This window comes from Podarcis erhardii, assembly GCF_964252035.2.
Source record: "Podarcis erhardii genome assembly, chromosome: 4".
Taxonomy (NCBI): Eukaryota; Metazoa; Chordata; class Lepidosauria; order Squamata; family Lacertidae; genus Podarcis; species Podarcis erhardii.
In genome coordinates this window covers 84676634-84693301 of record NC_138508.1, presented here as the reverse complement: position 1 = coordinate 84693301, position 16668 = coordinate 84676634, and the positions used below count along the sequence as shown (strand labels likewise).

General features: G+C 42.3%; 1 protein-coding gene across 3 annotated transcripts in view; it reads left to right on the top strand.

Moving 5' to 3' along the window:
* TPP2 (tripeptidyl peptidase 2) overlaps nt 1–16668 on the top strand; it is a 44432-nt gene that overhangs the window by 10221 nt on the left and 17543 nt on the right. For all 3 annotated transcript variants that reach the window (XM_081857984.1, XM_081857985.1, XM_081857986.1), the window contains exons 6-22: nt 101–264; nt 950–1104; nt 2126–2202; nt 5524–5651; nt 5793–5892; nt 7583–7731; nt 7892–8007; nt 9453–9621; nt 9817–9974; nt 11577–11653; nt 12478–12584; nt 12907–13061; nt 13742–13858; nt 14628–14728; nt 15575–15671; nt 15841–15978; nt 16252–16496. In XM_081857984.1, coding sequence (XP_081714110.1) covers nt 101–264; nt 950–1104; nt 2126–2202; nt 5524–5651; nt 5793–5892; nt 7583–7731; nt 7892–8007; nt 9453–9621; nt 9817–9974; nt 11577–11653; nt 12478–12584; nt 12907–13061; nt 13742–13858; nt 14628–14728; nt 15575–15671; nt 15841–15978; nt 16252–16496 — 2253 coding nt within the window. The remainder of the gene's footprint in view (nt 1–100; nt 265–949; nt 1105–2125; nt 2203–5523; nt 5652–5792; nt 5893–7582; nt 7732–7891; nt 8008–9452; nt 9622–9816; nt 9975–11576; nt 11654–12477; nt 12585–12906; nt 13062–13741; nt 13859–14627; nt 14729–15574; nt 15672–15840; nt 15979–16251; nt 16497–16668) is intronic.

Here is a 16668-nt window from a genome sequence, read left to right as displayed (position 1 = left end):
TTGCATGTATTGTAATGGCAGGATATTAATTACCCTTTTTGGATAGTTCAATACAAGAAAACTGTTAACTTGCAAAGTGTGTATATGTTCTTTTCTCTAGAGCTTGTATAGATTCAAGTGAAACTGGTGACTTTTCTAACTGCACAGTTTTACGCAACTACAAGGAAGGTCAAGAATTTGGATCGTTTGGCACGTCAGAGATGTTGAATTACTCTGTCAATATCTATGATGAAGGGAACTTGCTCTCGATTGTCACCAGTGGAGGTAAGCTGAATCATCCAGAAACAATTCTTCAGTGTCCTTCATTTTCTTCCTTTTCTAAATGTATAGTTTGCTCTGTTTGGAAGGCTAATGTTTCAGATAAATTAGATAAGATAAAAGGGAGGAGCCGTTGTGTTAACACTCAGTTTCAAAGTTCATTTCATAAGTGGTAAGACGTGCTCACACGCAGATCTACAAAAAGTCTGAGCATATTTTAATCACTCCAATGCAATACTTGAGTGAAGAGCTCCACTGATGTGGTTGCAGTTTGTCACATTGCATGGACAACCTTCACAACCATCCCTTAACACATGGAACTACACATTCATGATTTTCTGTGAACCGCCCTGAGACCTCTGGGTATAGGGCAGCATATAAATTCAAAATAAATGAATGCATGCATGCATGAATGAATAATCATGAGCATTTATATAGCTGCACACATGAACCAAAGTAGTCTATGAAAGATGAACATTCCTTTATTGCCACCTTTGGAGCCCGTTTGCAGAACAGCTATCGGGAATGCTTTTCACAGTGCAGTTGTTGTGCTAAATGTTATATCAAAGATCACATTGAAAGGGCTTTGTCAGGATCGCTTTGTAAGTGGTGGTAAGGAAAGCTGCATACCCAAACTTGTATGAAAAAAGTGGTTCCGCTCTTTTGATGTGCATTGTCTTTATTCTTTCAGGAGCACATGGGACACATGTTGCTAGCATAGCTGCTGGGTATTTTCCAGATGAACCAGATCGTAACGGGGTGGCCCCTGGTGCACAAATTCTCGCAATTAAAATTGGTGATACGAGATTAAGCACCATGGAAACTGGCACTGGCCTTATCAGAGCTGTAAGTATTGGCAGAGTTGTTACATGGAAGACTATAGAATCATAGGATTTGCAAGGATCATCTAGGCCAATTCCCTGCCATGCAGGAATCTTGCCCAGCATGAGACTCAAACCTCAGCTATCTCAGACAATGCTAGTACATGTCATGTATCAATGTGTTTTTGGAGGGGAGCGCAGGTAGAATTTTGTTCATTAAATTTTGTTCCAGTTGTTCATGAAATTCTCCTTTACTTCAAGGGAACAGTAGTTCTTTGGAAATGAAGAAGTGCACACTTGCTTTCAGAGTACCACTGCCAAGTGATTAGCATGAGTGTACATAGCAATCGGCTAAAAATAATTCTGAGCGGTCACTAGTGGCAAAGAGTGAAAGGTCACACACATTTTAATTTAAACAAGAGATAGCCAGCTGCTTCAATTAAATCCTCCTCAGACAAGCTGCCTGAGGATCACACACACACACACACACACACACTATTTATATTAAGCATTTTTGCCCCATTCGGTCGAAAGGCTGCTGGAGTAGCTTAGTGGAAAAATATGACCCTGCACATTGACCGAGGAGGAGTCGTTCATCTAATCAGGTCTCCTCTTCCTGCCATCTGCTGAAAGAGCTGTGTCATAACCACCTACCAAAAACTTTAAAGATGCTGAGTCAGACACACATTTGTAAGAAGGCAGATCTGCCACCTAAAAGACCCTTGCTTGGGTCCCCACACCATGGGATCATCAAAGGGGTAATACCAGCTGATAATAATAATAATATTAATAACAACAACAACAATAATAATAATAATATTTATACCCCGCCCATCTGGCTAAGTTTCCCCAGCCACTCTGGGCAGCTCCCAGTCGAGTGTTAAAACAATACAGCATTAAATATTAAAAACTTCCCTAAACAGGGATCTGCTTCTTAAAAGTTGTATGTGATCCTAGTAAAAATGCCAGTTAGCAATATCGTGCAAGCAGACAGTGCCGCAGTATGCAGTGTGGTTTAAGCGTTGCAATTCTCTTAACTTCAACAGATGATAGAAATAATAAAATATAAGTGTGACCTTGTCAACTACAGCTACGGAGAGGCAACTCACTGGCCAAATGCTGGGTGAGTAGACTACGTTTTTATGACCTTTACTTTGTTCCGTTGTGGGTAGCCAGCTCCAGTATCCTAGTTTTCATCTTTCATCTACCGGAGTGTCTCTTGATTTGCACGTGGTTCAAGGGAGTCTTGTTGTGCCCCAGATCACTGGCCGATTCCGCTTTCACTGCCTAGGACATGGGTAGGCAAACTAAGGCCCGGGGGCCGGATCCCGTCTTCTAAATCTGGCCTGCAGACAGTCCAGGAATCAGCATGTTTTTACATGAGTAGAATGTGTGCTTTTATTTAAAATGCATCTCTGGGTTATTTGTGGGACATAGGAATTCATTCATCCCCCCCCCAAAAAAATATAGTCCAGCCACCCACCAAGTCTCAGGGACAGTAGATAGGCCCCCTGCTGAAAAAGTTTGCTGACCCTAGGCCTAGGAGCTGGGAAGACGTGGAGGCTCATTGAAGAGGCGGCCACTGCAAAGCAGTGTGTGTAACATGAAGGAAACAGTGATGGGGGCATGGTGGGGGTAGCCAGCAGGACCCAGGAGTCATTCATTTAATGTGGCAGCACTTCTGCTTTGGAACACAGTGTCCTCTTTTAAATACTTGTTGAGAACTATTCTGTTTCAGTGGGCCTATTCAGACATGTGATTTGGACACTATCTATTTTCCCTGTTTGTTTTACATGTTATATTGAATTGTTTTTAGGTATTTTTAACAGTTAAAATAGGGATGCGGGTGGCGCTGTGGGATAAACCACAGAGCCTAGGACTTGCCAATCAGAAGGTCAGTGGTTCGAATCCCCGCAACGGGGTGAGCTCCCGTTGCTCGGTCCCTGCTCCTGCCAACCTAGCAGTTCGAAAACACATCAAAGTGCAAGTACATAAATAGGTACCACTCCGGCGGGAAGGTAAACGGCGTTTCCGTGCGCTGCTCTGGTTCGCCAGAAGCGGCTTAGTCATGCTGGCCACATGACCCGGAAGCTGTACGCCGGCTCCCTCGGCCAATAAAGCGAGATGAGTGCCGCAACCCCAGAGTCGGTCACGACTGGACCTAATGGCCAGGGGTCCCTTTACCTTTTAACAGTTAATATATGCGTTTATCTTTTATTTTGCATTTTTTATCATAGAGGGGCTTGCTGCCTTGGACTCCTTAGGAGGAATATAAATTCAATAAATAAAAAATAAATAAATCTAAGTTGCTAGCTTAGTGTTTCTCCAACTTGGGTTCCCATGTCACAGACTGGTTGGACGCAGAGGAATGGTGGGAAGAACCAGCTGAGGAAGCCCCAAGGGAAGAAGGCGTAGGGCCTGGGGAGTAGCGGTGGGACAATGATGAGTGGTCAAAGGGGGGACCAGGAAAAGACTGGGAAGAGGTGTCGGAAACTGAAGATGTAACAGGGTTTGGTGAGTGGGGGGAGTCTGTGGCAGAGAGAAGCCCAGAATCAGGCAGAAGCTGAGGTAGGAGAGGAGGGAGCCCGAGAGGCAGAGATGAGTCTGGCTAGTGAAGAAGTAGAAATGTCTCTCCCTCCTTCAACAAGCTCCCTTTGCCACTGGTCTCCCAGAACCAGGAGAGGCATGAAAAGGGCAGAGGAAAAGTTAGCTTCGCACAGGCACAGTCTCGCATGGCTTGGGGAAAGCGCTGGAGAGGAGGGGACTTAGGCAGCTGTGGGTAGGCTGTGGGGACCTTCAGGCCTGGCAACTTCTTCATGGGGGCAAGACTTGCCAGAGATAAGTTGCTGTGCTCATTAGGCCTGACACTCCTGTGCAGATCCTCTTTTGGCTAATAAAGAGTTAACTCCAACTTGCTAAGAGTGATTTACTGCTGGCTCACTCTTTTCATGGGACTACAACTCCCATCATCCCTAGCTAGCAGGACCAGTGGTTACGGATGATGGCGGTTGTAGTACAACAACAGCTGGAGACTCAGGTTTGAGAAACAGTGTGCTAGCTCATAATTTTTAAGGGAGGCACTACAGGAAGTTATCAGGTGAGGACAGTGTACTAGATTTTCCAGTTGGATATGTTGGCCACCTACAGATACCTGGTAGACGGGGAACTGAGGGCGTTGGGTTATTGCGGTCATGCAGGGCGGTATGTGGAAGGGTTGTTGCTTGCAGCAGGGATGGGCAGAATGTAGATTGGGAATTACTGGTTGATTGCTCTCTGGCTGATGTGCAGTAAATTGGCAAATGCTTCTGGCTCCTCTTTTCTTTTTTAAGAATAGCAACCACCAGACAATTTTTCCACCTAAATTAGAAATTGCTAGGCTCAACAAGTGCTCAGAGGCACCCTGTTCTTTAATTCGAAGTGCATGTATTTCAAGCTCTGGTTGCTAGATCTTTGGGGTTCTAGTAGAAAAACATCTGCAGGTCTGAAGAGTGCCCATAGGGCTGTTGAAGGAGGACACAGTTGTCCTGTGACTTGGAGGGTTTTAAAAAGATTTTTTGCTTTTGCTTTTTTGCGCAGAAGTGACACCCAGTGAAAAGCACACACTAGTGCAGAATTTGACATTATAACATTTACTTGCCACGTGATCCACAGCTTTAGTTTTGGATCAACTCCCACACTCTAATCTAATCATTTTGGGATGGGAGGCACCTTTATGTGTGTTTTTCCGGACAACCTGAGGAACAGTCTGTTTGACTGCATTCCCAAACGCTTTAGATTAATAAGGCAGGGTGCTCATCCGTTACCGCTTTTCTTGAAACGGCCCTCTTTCTCTTGCAAGCCCTGGCCTTTCTGCATCCATACAGTGATGTCACAGAGCTGCGTAAGTGGCATTCACTGCCAAGAAGTGGGCAGTATGTTGCAAATAGTAAACGGCTTTAGGTTGCAGCGTGCAGAAATCTTCCGCTGCAGTTTAAATGGTTTTTATTGAAGGAATTTATAGATAACAAGGGTACATGCAACATCTCTCTTCTCAATTGATAGAGATCTTTCTATAGGTCATTTACATTCATTCAGTGTGAGACGCTGCTGTCATAGACATCGGGTGGAATGAATCGGGGAGAGACGGGGGGAAGAAAAATGATTTTTCCATTCTTTTGCTTCACCTATGTGCAGTGTTTTTGTGTCAGCATCATGAGGATAGGTTCTTTATTTGTCTGTTAGTTTGTTTGTTTTGGTGGTGTGAGAAGTTGGAGAGTAAATCGCTTAGTGGTTCCATTTATCATAAAGCGGTATAGGAATGTTTTTAAATAAATAAACAGGAATCGGTTCATTGAAAACTGTCCAGCTCTGCCTATGAACATTTTTCACAAGCAGGGGCAGAAGACAAGCAGAAAGGGCACCTGCTCAACCTTTTCCCTTTCTTTCTTTCTTGCAACTCTTCTAGGAGAATATGTGAAATTATAAATGAAGCTGTATGGAAACACAATGTAATCTATGTTTCAAGCGCTGGGAACAATGGTCCTTGCCTATCAACAGTGGGTTGCCCAGGTGGAACTACATCTAGTGTGATTGGCAAGTATTTTTATTACTATATTCCTAATTACATAAGAATTCTGAGAATGGAAAGAAACCAATATTTTATTGAGGCTGGGAATAGGTTTGGTGAAAAGACCTTGTGTTCTCAACCCCTTCATCTGCCAAATAACATTCCAGGTGTTGGTGCTTACGTATCACCTGATATGATGGTTGCTGAGTATTCCTTGCGAGAGAAGCTTCCTGCAAATCAGTACACTTGGTCTTCTCGAGGGCCTAGGTAAGTGATATATAGATTAATGAGCTCATATGAGGCTTCACATTATTTGACAAAATCTGCCTGAAAGTAAAGGGAAAATGTGGTTTTAAAAAACCTTGCTGATCTCTGGGACCCATATTGATGTAATAGGAATGACTCCTGAGATAGGTTTGCAGCTTCCTGCTTATCGTAGTGAAAAATAGATGCTGAGCTTTGACATGTCAAATGCTGCAAGGTGGTCATGAGCAGAATAAGCAACATAGAATAAGGCCCAAGAAACCTTGTGTAATTTATCTATCAGTTGCAAGATCAGGCATTTTTCTTTTTTTCAAATTTCCGATACTTTGCCAAGAGCCTAGTAAGTAGAAAGAATCAAATCCTAATTGATTTTATTCAGAGAAGGGTTTGAGAAAAGATGTTATTCCAGAAGAGAGAGGAGTGGGATGAAGAGATAAAGGGTTTCAGGTAGTGGGTAGAAGCAGGCAACCGTTTACCAAGTGGTAACTTAGTATAATAAATAATAATAATAAAATATTTCTTGTACGCCACCCATCAGACTGGGTTGCCCCAGCCACTCTGGGCAGCTTCCAACAAAATACAAAGGGACAAAACAAAACATCAAACATTAAAAGCTTACAACTTGGCAAAGTAGTTGTTTCACCCTGTCAAGTAGTGAGTGTCTGTAGCTGAGTAGCAGGGCCAGTGCATAAGGTTCTGGCTTCAATCTCCAGTTAAATGTTCTCAATAAACAGTGACTAGAAAATATCTCAAGGGACGCAGGTGGTGCTGTGGGTTAAACCACAGAGCCTAGGCTTGCCAATCAGAAGGTTGGTGGTTCGAATTCCCGCAACGGGGTGAGCTCCCATTGCTCGGTCCCTGCTCCTGCCAACCTAAAGCATGTCAGAGTACGAGTAGATAAACAGGTACTGCTCCGGTGGGAAGGTAAACAGCGTTTCCATGCGCTGCTCTGGTTCACCAGAAACAGCTTAGTCATGCTGGCCACATGACCCGGAAGCTGTACGCCAGCTCCCTCAGCCAGTAAAGAGAGATGAGCACCGCAACCCCAGAGTCGGTCACGACTGGACCTAATGGTCAAGGGTCCCTCAACCTTTAGAAAAGATCTCAGCCTTGTATGCTAGAGAGCCTCTTGCCAGTCAGTGGACATTTGAACTATGTATGTGAACCAAAAGTAGCTCCGTATGCTCAAATGAAGTGTATGTTGCCAGGTGTACATATCCTCTTGTAAGTGGATTAAAAAATTGGATAAAAAAATCTGAGAGAGGAGATAGGTGACCTTTTTTCCCATTGCTGGACAATATAGATGATCAATATCAAGTGATCATATGCACACCATGGTAAGTCACTGCTTGGTAGGCCATCAGCTATATTAATGCAGCATGTTGATGGATTGGCATTCATGTATTTAGGATTCTCTTGCAGGAGTCAGAAGGGGATTTTGCATGGTTTCGTCTGTGTATGACTCTAAAAGAGGAATAATTGAACAGCTTATGACAGGCTTCCTCAAACTCGGCCCTCCAGATGTTTTGAGACTACAGTTCCCATCTTTCCTGACCACTGGTCCTGTTAGCTAGGGATCATGGGAGTTGTAGGCCAAAAACATCTGGAGGGCTGAGGAAGCCTGGCTTATGAAGTAACAGGTGGGTTGTTAGTGTATTAACTATATTTTTGCTCTATTTTCTATTAATTTCAGTACCGATGGAGCACTGGGAGTAAGCATCAGCGCACCTGGAGGCGCTATTGCCTCTGTCCCTAACTGGACATTACGAGGGACACAGCTCATGAATGGCACATCAATGTCTTCACCGAACGCATGTGGTGGCATTGCCTTGGTACTATCAGGTAATGTGGAACACCACTGTTTAAAGCAAGGTTCATTTTGGTTAAAGCAAAAGAGTGTTTCATAATGTGCAAGAAATTCATTTGATAATGAAGATTCACTTGTGAGGAGCATTTCTCTTATTGCTGTCAATGAATTACCCACCCCTTTTCTCTATTACAGGACTTAAAGCTAATGATGTGCGCTACACTGTTCATTCGGTCAGGAGAGCGCTGGAAAATACTGCGGTGAAGGTGGAAAACATACAAGTGTTTGCCCAAGGACATGGTGTTATTCAGGTAATTACAAGCTGGAGCGCAAATAAACATATCCTGTTGTAGTCATCAATACTGTCTTATCAGTCTTTTAGGTCAGCTGAAGAACAAATCTATTTGTTGATCAACAAATGTATCCCTGGTGTTTCACTCCAGTATTTGAGGTTTAGCATAAAACTTTTCCTGTACCAGACAACTCCTAGTTTTTATTGAACTACTTCCTATATTTCTTCCTTGTTTTCAGTTGGCTCTCATTTAAACCTAATGGCTTACCAGACAATACTGAAGCTGCAAACTAAGTGCTAAAACAAATGCTTGAAAACAGTGCTTTAGGCAAGAGGCGATGCCTGATATACATTTTTTATTTTATTTATTGAATTTATACCCCCAGGTCTAAGAGCGGTTCACAGAACAAAACGAAGATATAAAACCACAAAATACATAATAAAATATATACAACAGCCCAATACCCCCCCCAAAAAAAACACATTTTAAAATGGCATAGGATGTAAATTGGATTAACCAAAGGCCTGGTTAAAAAGGAACGTTTTTGCCTGACGCATTCCACAGACAGCGAGCCACTGCAGAGAAGGCCCATTCTCGTGTTGCCACCCTCTGAACCTCTCGAGGAGGGGGCACACGAAGGAGGGCCTCAGAAAATGATCTCAGGGGCCGGGTAGGTTCATATGGGGAGAGACAGTTCTTGAGTTATTGTTTAAGTGGATAGCTTACCGTGTTATATGGCTCCTTTTATTTCCTCATAACCTGTTTTATTTGTTGCTCTTTTCATTGTTGTTTTGCTACCAGTTATTTGATTGCAATCCTATGCACATTTAGTGGGAGTAAATCCCATTGAACACAGGCTTAGCAAAGACCCCCTGTTGTGGAAATTTGTCTGTCTGCTGTGTTTCTCACACAGTTTGGCCTATGGTGTTACTGCTTATCCTTATATCCTGCTTTTGAACGAGCATGCTGCTGAATACCCACAAAAACACTATTTAAAATATGATAATTTGAAATCCAACCAGATTTGAAAGAGATAGGAGAAAGTGATCACACGATAAAGTATAAACATCTTTTGCAGTGCCAGCTTAGCTGAGAAGGTCCTCCTAAAAGGGAATATCTTCATCCCTTTTCTGATAGGGTGTCCAGGTGTTCTCGCTGCTGGGTCTCTCTTGGCAAGGGCCTCTCCCAGGGAAGTTGACTTACTGAAAACATTTCCCCTTGCCTTTGACCTGTTGGGCGCTTTTTCTTGTTTAGAAAGGCTGTGGCACCTTTCGAAGACGTTTCATGCTTTTCTTCCAAGCTGGAAAGAGCCTTGCCCCGTGGAAACGCTACGAAGGGTGCTGAATTACCACTTTTAAGCCGACATGGGCATGAAAGTCATAAATAAAAAAACAATGATTTTCTTGGGCTTCCACATTTTCAGTAAATTCCCTTTTGATTTCCCTCCCCCCCCCCCCAAATAGGTTGATAAAGCCTATGACTACCTCATCCAGAACTCAACATTTGCTGACAACATAGGCTTCACCATTACTGTTGGCAACAACCGTGGAATCTACCTCAGAGATCCTGCCCAGGTAGCTGTGCCTTCTGACCATGGTGTTGGCATAGAGCCCTTCTTCCCTGAAAACACAGGTAGGAAAGTTGCAGCGATATTAAATATTTTCATGGCTGGACAAAGGGGAAAGTATGGGCTTATGTTTAAGTTTGCCGTAAAATCACAAGAAAACTTTTTCATTTAAAAATCCCTTGTGTTTATAATTTCTTCCTAATTAAAACAGCTTCAGATGGATGGAGTAAAATCCTTAACTTTGCACATTCTTCTTCCAGACAACGCTGACAGGATATCTCTCCAGCTTCATTTAGCTTTAACTTCAAATGCATCCTGGGTTCAGTGCCCTACTCATCTGGAGCTCATGAACCAATGTAGACATATTAACATTCGTGTGGATCCTCGTGGCCTGCGAGAAGGAGTTCACTATACAGAGGTATTGTCTCTGTTTTGGCTAATTATTTTTTATTAGTTTTCAAAAAAAATTAATGAATTTACATCCAATGAATACAATTTAATACAAATGTAAAGTTAACTTCCTGCTCTGTTGGTTGGTGGGTTTTTTTGGCCGTGTTTCCCTTCTCCCCCCTTCTTGCAGCAATTTAAGTAAATTCCTTTACTTAAAATTGTTTAACATTTTATCTTTTATTATTTTCATTTATCCTTTTCCATGGGCCGTTTATATTTCAGTTAGTGCTCGTAACTATAACATGTTTCTTATAAATCCCATATAATTACTCTTCAGTGGCCTTTTTAGTCTTGCGATATAAACTTTCCACCAGTTTGGGTTGGGCTCTTGACAATCATCTAATGGAGCAGGCATCCTCCACAAACCAACCCCTGTAGCACTGGCAAGAGGACAGTATCAAAGTTCAGCTTGAATTGCTCCAAGGGGCTGTTTGCAGAGGTAGGGTTTCAGAGAGGTGATTCCTTCAGTCCTCTGCAGATAAGATTTGGGGCAGAGGGGAAAAATTTAGGAACAGTGTTCAAGAAGCATTGTGAATAAGTTTGAACTAACAAGCCCTATGCCAGGGTGATGTCACGGGACCGCCTTTGAGGAGCGGGAACAGTCAGAGGGAGACAGAGGAGGGAGTGATGGATGGGGAAGAGGGAGAGAGCCAGGAGGCGGAAAGGCTCTCCGATGCTGAAGCAGAGCCCCAGCACCGCACAGGAAGTTCAGGAGCAGACAGTGTGCCTGCGCCTGTGCCATCTGCACAGGAGAGGAGAGGGTTAAAATGGAGGGAGGAGAGACGTCCCATGAAACTTCCCCGCCTTTTCTGTTGGAGGAGAAGCCGGAGAAGGCCACTCCCTGAATCTGAACCAGAGGATTCGGGCGCATGATTGTAATATGCTGCTTGTACATATGTAAAATAAAGAACTGTAAATATCTCTGAGTGAGCAGAGGTGCTTATTGTGAAGAGCATACACAAGCCATCACAGGTAGGCAACCTAAGGCCCATGGGATGGATGCGGCCCAATCGCCTTCTCAATCTGACCCGCGGACGGTCCGGGAATCAGCATGTTTTTACATGAGTAGAATGTGTGCTTTTATTTAAAATGCATCTCTGGGTTATTTGTGGGGCATAGGAATTCCTTCTTTTCCCCCAAAAAAAATATAGTCCGGCCCACCACATGGTCTGAGGAACAGTGGACCAGCCCATGGCTGGAAAAGGTTGCTGACCCCTGCCCTAGGCTGTCAAAAATTATGTGAATTTGTTCACAAGGTGAAAGGGAAACAGATTGGCGTGTGTTCATTACTGGACTACATTTAATGTGTTAGGGCAAAGGTGGCCAACACAATGTCTTCTAGAAGTTTGTGCAGCTCCCATTGACTCTTCTAGCTGAGGCTGAATGGAGTTGTAGTCCTACAGAATGTGGAGGGCACACTGTTGGCTATGCCTGCAGTACAGTTACAGAGTTCCAGGAAGTATAATTGTAAAAAATTAAAATTAATACATGGCAGCTTATTAGTATCTTCAAAGGACTGAGACTTGTTTTTAAATGCAATACCTAATTTTATTGCATTCAACTTTTTTAGGTGTGTGGTTATGAAATATCTATGCCTAATGCAGGCCCCCTCTTTAGAATTCCAGTGACTGTTGTTATACCAGCAAGGTAAGTGACTTTTTTTTTTTTTTTTTTTACACCTTGCAATTCTTTATTGAAAACAAACTTGCAACTAATCTTCGTGGGAAGATCTGGCTCTACCTTTGTATCTTTCACCACTACCAGTAGGCAGAATGCAAACCTTCCCTTGTATAATGCTACATTTAAAACTCCAAGAGTGAGCACTAGCATAGATCACAGGCTAGAAAGCGGGACAACAAATTTCCAGGCTCTGACGTGGACTCATTGTTAGAATTTTGAGAAGTCGCTTACCGTCCCATCTATGCAATGAGAATCATTTACAACACAGTAAGGAACTCTCTATAAATTGGTAGTAGTGACAGTACATAAGAACTCTGCTAAATCAAACTCTCTAGCCCAGTATCCAATTTTCAAAGTAGCCTTCCCCTAGTGTATGTCTGCAGTATCTGATATTCAATAGTAGCAGCAGCAGTGATGTCTCCTGTTTGTGTTATACACATCTAACGCTCAGGAAATATTTATTCTATGTAAACCATGACTTGATGTAAGTATAATGATCCGCCACTTTAAAGGAGCCTGAATTAGTTATCATTGAGGGTCTAGTTTCCTGTCAGTGTGGATCTTGATTATTAGTCAAGGGTATATATGTAAGCATTAGCAGGTATCTTAAACCAGTTGCTCTGATCAGAGCCTCATTTTTCTTAGAGAGAGAGAGAGAGAGATGCTTTTCCTCCATTTGTGAACTGCGTGAATTGTTGACTCTAGACATCTTTAAAATACCTTGCATATTCTGACCTGTAACCCTCCCCATAAGGATTTTTGCATTTTCTAAACTTTTCCTCTCTTCACAGAACAGATGAAGCTTCACACTATGATCTCAAGTTCACTGACGTGCATTTTAAACCTGGTCAAATCCAAAGACACTTTGTTGAAGTCCCTTCTGGAGCAACGTGGGCTGGTAAGGCAAATTAGGTAGCAAATTCTCCCCCTGAATTCTTAGGGAGCTTAACCTGAATGTATGCTGCCAAAAAGTTATTGTACGGTTTAAGAACTGAGTGACACTTTCTGTATTTGCATGTCACTTTAAGAGTCCAGATTTTAAGTTGTCGCTGCTTAATTCTGCGCCTGTACGGAATTTGTGTTATATAGTACTTTAACAGATCATCAGTGTATCCTTTATCAAGGAATTAAGCACACACACTCGGCCTGCTAGCTTCAGAGGAGTGAGTCAGAGGCCCATAGAGCACTAGGACTAAAGATGTGCCTTTTCTCTTACCTAGAAGTAACAGTATGTTCCTCATCACCGGATGTAACTGCCAAGTTTGTTCTCCATGCGGTTCAACTAGTAAAGCAAAAGGCGTACCGAAGCCATGAGTTCTACAAGTTCTCTTCAATACCAGAAAAGGGATCAGTTACTGAAGCTTTTCCTGTCCTAGTAAGTGGCCTTGAATTCAGAATAGAGTTAAGTGCTGCTGTATAGAGTGCAGTAATAGGCAATGATGACTTGCTGAATATTGTCGTGGTGTGTTTTTTTATTATTAACAAAAATTCTAGCTACTCCTCTGGGACCCCTGCTCCAATGTCAAAAGGGGTTTGTGACCTCCTGACCCCTCCATTTTGTCATTAGAAAATAAGAGAATGGAACTTAATGAATAGTGAATGGTTAATTAAATAACAGATATAAAATAACTGATCGGAAAGTTGTAAACTGTAATTTTGGCCATGCCCATTTTCATATGTTGCCCCCAAATGGTTGAAGATAGGTCAGTGCTGCTCTCGGCCCAGAAAATGTTCGCCTTTCTGTCCTAGAGTAACATTATGGGTTTATTTTATGAATAAAGTGGCTAGCCATTTATAGTTTTCCTAATAGAATATGTGTGGGCTAAATCTGAAGCCGTCTGCCTATGGCTGCCTGTTGTTGCATGACTAAAGCATGTGCATAGTAATTAGAGTTGGATGAGAATGGATCCTTTAAGGTAGTTTTGCAGCCAAGGTATTGTGGTTGTTGTTTTTTTAAAGTATTCTGAGCTGCACTGGAATTCTTGGGGGGGGCGCTTCGTAAAGAATGAAAGTCAGATATACATCTAAATCTTCTTCTTTTTTCCCCCCACGAAGGGTGGAAGAACAATTGAATTTTGCATTGCCCGTTGGTGGGCAAGCCTCAATGATGTCAGCATTGATTACACCCTTTCTTTCCATGGCATAGTTTGCACTGCTTCTCAATTAAACGTTGTGAGTATCATTCCGTGTTGTCTTTATTTTGCTTTATGGTTCATTTAAAGGGTGGAAGAAAATGCTTGGAGAGCTATGACTTCTTGGCATGAAATTCTGTAGTCGAGGTTTTTTTAAAAAAATAAAAAAATCATGGAGTGTTATTTTAAAATATGTATAGGTTGCCTTTCTGACTCATCCAAGCCTGGTTGACTCACTGTGGTTGACTTAATTATTTATATGCTCATTCTTTTATCTGAAATGTGTTCAGCATTTTATTGTATCATAAATTATTTGAAAGGTTCATATTCCGAGGCTTTTCCACCTCTCCTGCTTCATTTGGGGGTTTGGGGTTTTTTTGGGTGCTGCTCCCTTTTCTCCCCTTCCTTGCTCTCCTAATACCCCAGCTTTCCTGCTGTCTCACTGGCTTCTGGCTTCCTGACTTCAGAATAACTGAATGTATTTTTAATAAATGTGGTGTGCTTGCATGCCCGTCTGCTTGTAGAGTTTTCAAGCTTACTAACCCTTTATAGGGTTGTAGGTCAGTGGTAGAGCAACTGCTTTGTTCAATCCCAGGCAATCTTGATGCAGGGCTAGGAATGTCTCCAGTCTGAAATGCTGGAGGGTCACTGTAGAATATACTGAACTAGAGAGATCAATGGTCTGAGTTAGCTTCCTACGTTCCAGTTCGTCAAATGCTTCTTCATGTAGACGTTAGCATGCACACCACCTAATTCATAATAACATCCAACAGAAAATAAGTCCTAACAAGCACCTCTTATGTTTTTAGCATGCTTCGGAAGGCATTGTGCGCTTTGACGTTCAGACAACATTGAGATATGAAGACATTGCACCTTCCATAAATCTGAAAAGCTGGGTTCAGACACTAAGGTACAGTAGTTTAAATCAAATGAAATGAAAGGCCAAACAAGGTTCAAACTAAGCAACTCTTCCAGAGGCTGAATAGGAAAGTACAGTCATACCTTGGATCCCAAATGCCTTGGTACTCAGACGTTTTGGCTCCCAAATGCCGCAGATCTGGAAGTGAGTGTTCCGGTTTGCGAACTATTTTTGGAACCTGAACATCCGATGGGGCTTCTGGGGCTTCCAATTGGCTGCAGGAGCTTCCTGCAGCCAATCAGAAGTTGCACTTTGGTTTCCGAACATTTTTGAAGTTGAACACACTTCCGGAACGGATTCTGTTTGACTTCCAAGGTACGACAGTGCAGGGGGTTTTACAGGAGGGTATGATGTTGATTCCTATCTGCATTTTGTTTCTGTCTTAAAAGTGGCAATGGTAAAAGCTTCCTGCAGGCATTGGTAATGATTCTGCGTCAGGATACACAGCAGCAAAGTAGTTAGATTAGAAGTTCATGTGCCTAAAACAGTGGGATTTTTTTCCACTAGTGATATAATGGAAAACCTAAAGCTAGAATCACGAATATTTGGCATGACTTGGGCTAATGAGAGTCGCAGTCCTGAGAGCCACTAGCAGAACAGACTTTACTAAGCTCCATTGCTCTGCCCTCTTTAAAGGGCGAGGTTGGATATCACCCAGGTTTTTATATGATGATATTTTTAGGTTGTTGGAACTTTAATTTTTTTGTTTAAATTTTGTACACCGCTTTGCGTTAGAATTTTTTCAGAAAAGTGGCATATGAAATTTGTGAAATGCCTTTTTAAAAATGCATCCTGAACCTAGCTCCTAATGCTTATCATTGTATTGCTGAATTACAGGCCGCTGAGTGCTAAAATAAAGCCATTAGGATCACGGGATGTTTTGCCAAATAATCGGCAATTGTATGAGATGGTTTTGACGTACAACTTTCATCAAGTAAGTTTGCATTGTTAAACCAGAGTTTCCAAAGAAATAGTGTTCTCATATGTAGGTAAGGCTCCAGTGCATTTAACTGTACGTTAAATATAAGCTATGTCCTAAGCTGTGTGTATAAAGAGGTGGTTTTTATTATTGAATATCCTTAACATTCTCTGACTTTTTTCAGCCTAAGAGTGGAGAAGTTACTCCGAGTTGTCCTTTGCTCTGTGAACTCTTATACGAGTCAGAATATGACAGCCAGTTGTGGATCATCTTTGACCAGAATAAAAAACAGATGGGGTCAGGAGATGCTTATCCTCACCAAGTATGTTTTGTTTTGTTGTTATGTATTTTGTGTCTTTATCTTTGCTTGTATGTTTTTGCTGTGGACCGCTCTGATTGAGGGCGGTATATAAATTAAATTCAATACATATTATTGTTTAGTTGTATTAAAGAAGGGAAATTGATCAAAGGGACGAATGACAGATTGAACTGAAGCTCTACTGTTTTGGTTTTTTAATGCAGGGTTTATTGTTCACTTTGCGAAGTATTGATTGTTCTTTGTGCTAAAGAAAAGCTTTATTTCTCTCTTCCTTAGTATTCCATGAAATTGGAGAAAGGCGATTATACCGTTCGGCTACAGATCCGCCACGAGCAGAACAGCGAACTGGATCGTCTCAAAGACCTTCCGTTTATTATCTCTCATAGACTGTCTAGTGCCCTGAATTTAGATATTTACGAAAGCCATGCCCAGGCTCTCTTGGGGAAGAAGAAGGCAAACAGTATGTCTCTGCCACCAAAACATAGCCAGCCCTTCTTTGTTTCCACTTTGCCAGATGACAAGTAAGTAGCTTGCATCCTCTTACTGTGTTCCAACACTTTATAAAGGTTGAGAACTGTTCTGAGTCTTCAGACTCGGGTAACGAAAGCAGGTGGTTGGTGTTCCCTATGTATTGACCTCCAGTGGTCCAGGAACCTCTGTCTCACCCTCTCCCTAGGAAGCAATTCTTTCAGT